The sequence below is a fragment of the Rhagoletis zephyria genome, unplaced genomic scaffold (assembly GCF_001687245.7).
Source record: "Rhagoletis zephyria isolate East Lansing unplaced genomic scaffold, Rhagoletis_zephyria_1.1 Rzeph_scaffold_27116, whole genome shotgun sequence".
In the NCBI taxonomy this organism is placed as follows: Eukaryota; Metazoa; Arthropoda; class Insecta; order Diptera; family Tephritidae; genus Rhagoletis; species Rhagoletis zephyria.
In genome coordinates this window covers 1-2577 of record NW_016184174.1, presented here as the reverse complement: position 1 = coordinate 2577, position 2577 = coordinate 1, and the positions used below count along the sequence as shown (strand labels likewise).

Below are 2577 nucleotides of genomic sequence, written 5' to 3'. Positions count from 1 at the left end.
AAAAAATTTCTTTTAAATGTCTATACATTTTCATTCAGAGCGGTTAATCAAAAACCTCAATCCTCCTGGCGTCGCCACTGATGAACTTTAAAGCAAATGTAGCATTTATTAAAAAAAGTGATGAAGAACAAAGTGCAACAAACAAAATTTGTTTAAGCTTTATCTAACATAACTTACAAATTTTTACTTAATGTTCAGTTGAAAAGAGCTCAAAAAAGGTACCTGCAAAATCAACCCTGTCTTATACATCCATACATATGTAAGTTAACAGTAAAAGCTCCAGTTAACACTTGCTAACAGTGGCATGTTAATAATATTGGAAAAGCGCTAAGAGCTTTAAAGCACTTTTTCTTTGTACGTGCAAGCAAACGACAGGTGGTATCAAAACAATGATAATTTCACTTTTATTTCCTTATTCCATCATATCATGCATATTGCACACTATAAAACTTAAATTACGAGTAAAATTTGCATATAAAAACTTTTATTATTCTCACTAAAGACTGTGAAGTAGGCATTTCAGCGAAGTTAGTCTTTGTTAAATGTTTTTAGATTTTTGGATCTTGCGGTGTCAACTTGACAATTTTCATTGATTCTTCCCACAATTTGCGGCCCTTATCCTCATCCATAGCCGCTGCACTTAATGTCGATTCCTTGCAGTCCATGAAATACTTGCCCGACACATTAGCCACTTCCTCCGAGGTGGCTAAATAAATAGTAGTCTGTGCGCCTGCTTTGGGTGTCTTGAAAAATCCCTTCGTTATAGCCATCATGGGCAGGTTGAGGGGGAACGGCACGTTGCGCCAGATGCCCGAATCAATCATGCCGGGGTGCAAGAAGTTCACCGTCACTCCACTACCCTCCAAGCGTTTAGCCAATTCGCGTGCGAAGTAAATGTTGGCGAACTTAGACACATAGTACAGATAGGCAGCTGGGAACGTACCAATCGGGTTGAGTTTGTCCAAATTCACCGAAGCAAAGCGATACAGCTCGGAAGCAACAATAACAATCCGCGATGGCGCGCTGCGCTTCAAAACATCAATTAGCAAATGGGTAAGCAAAAATGGACCATAATGATTGGTTGCCATGGTCAGCTCGACACCATCTTCGCTAGTTTGTCCGCGGAAGGCCAACGCCATGCCAGCGTTGTGAATTAAGACATCTATTTTCGGTTCATTTTTTACGATATCGGCAGCGAATTCCCGCACCGACTTCTGTGAGCCCAGATCTAGTTTCTTCACAATCAATTTGTTGTTGCCCGTCTCTTTGCCGATTTCCTCTGGAAAAAAGAGTATGTATGTATAAGCGATTATGATTATATTTGCAATCATTTTCAATGACATATAACTATGTCGTACCTTTAGCAGCATTGGCTGTCTCCAGATTACGGCAGGCCATGATGATGCGCGCTCCCCGTTTGGCCAATTCGCGAGCTGTCTCCTTGCCTATGCCACTGTTGGCGCCTGTGATAATGACTGTTTTGCCTTCCATTTTGGTCTGCAAATAATGAGAAAAATGCCATTACATATACATACATAAAAGAACAGATAAAAATCTTGTTAGCACTTTTTTTTGGATTAAGGATTAAAAAAGGGGTTAGAAGAGATGCTATGTGATTGAGGATTCAAAACTAGGGAAACAAGGTTATTTCCTCTAGGTCCCTCTAGATCGATGATTGCCAAAGTGGTCCAGGTGAAACCTCAGGAGAGACTCGATGGCGGTCTACGTTGGCGTTAAAAAAAAATATGGTGGTTCACGAGTTGTAATTCAAATTTTTCGGTGATTTTTGACTGGCTGTATTTCGGTGGAAAACGGTCGTATTGAGATTTAAAAAAAGCATTTTTAATGCTGCTCTAGTTTTCAGATTTATTGTCTAAAAATTTCTAGGAGCTACGGTTCTCATGTAATTCTGACACATAACACGAAAAAAAAAATATTTTTCGAATTTGTTTTTTTTTTGTCCACGGACTCAAAAAAAATATTCAATTAGGGCGGCATATGGATCAGATAGCCTCTAAATTTAGCTTTTATTACCTTTTTCTAAAGCCCCCTTTAAGTTTTTTGAGTAGAGTACGAATTTTGAATTCGGCGAATTTTACGCCGCGAATGTTCGCCGTAAAAATTAAAACACACTGACGTATATGAGAACGCGCACAACCAAAGCGAACGATGAAGTTCGCCCGACGACTGTTCGCGACGATAGGCTTATTTCTANGTTTAAAACGAAATTGAAAAATACTGTATTAGTTTTTGTTAAAAATTAATTAAAAAATTTAATTCAACCTTGTCATAAGCAGCTGTTTTCGTTGTCGTCGTAGTTGTGTTTTACTGAGCGAAATTTTTGGGTGAAAGTTGCTGACGTCGTCGCTGTACTGCGCGAAAATTCGCCGTCCGCCGTTATTGTGTTTCAACGGTTAAGAAGCCATGCTGGACACTTTTACAATGTATCGAAACAAGCTTAAATAGATGGGATCACCTCAGTAGAGGTGTACGACGCTTACTATAGAAATATCTCGGCGGAATGGCACTTGAAAGAAGTAACGCAGAATGTGCATAAAGGTGCACCTCAACGAGGAG

General features: G+C 39.4%; 1 protein-coding gene across 1 annotated transcript; it reads right to left on the bottom strand.

Annotated features, from left to right (window-relative positions):
• Nucleotides 1-379: 379 nt before the first annotated feature.
• On the bottom strand, nucleotides 380-1525 carry LOC108382457 (retinol dehydrogenase 14). The gene is made up of 2 exons (XM_017638827.1): nucleotides 1359-1525; nucleotides 380-1279 (listed from the first exon to the last, which is right to left on the bottom strand). Exons 1-2 carry the CDS (start codon nucleotides 1489-1491, stop codon nucleotides 549-551), a joined length of 864 nt encoding a protein of 287 aa, XP_017494316.1. The 5' UTR covers nucleotides 1492-1525; the 3' UTR covers nucleotides 380-548.
• Nucleotides 1526-2577: the final 1052 nt, after the last annotated feature.

What these genes read in the sequence shown, in the direction of transcription:
- LOC108382457 (XM_017638827.1), bottom strand. Translation starts at nt 1,491, where the DNA reads ATGGAAGGCAAAACAGTCATTATCACAGGCGCCAACAGTGGCATAGGC. An exon ending in GACAGCCAATGCTGCTAAAG is followed by an intron (nt 1,280 to 1,358) that starts GTACGACATAGT and finishes TCTTTTTTCCAG; the next exon opens with AGGAAATCGGCAAAGAGACG.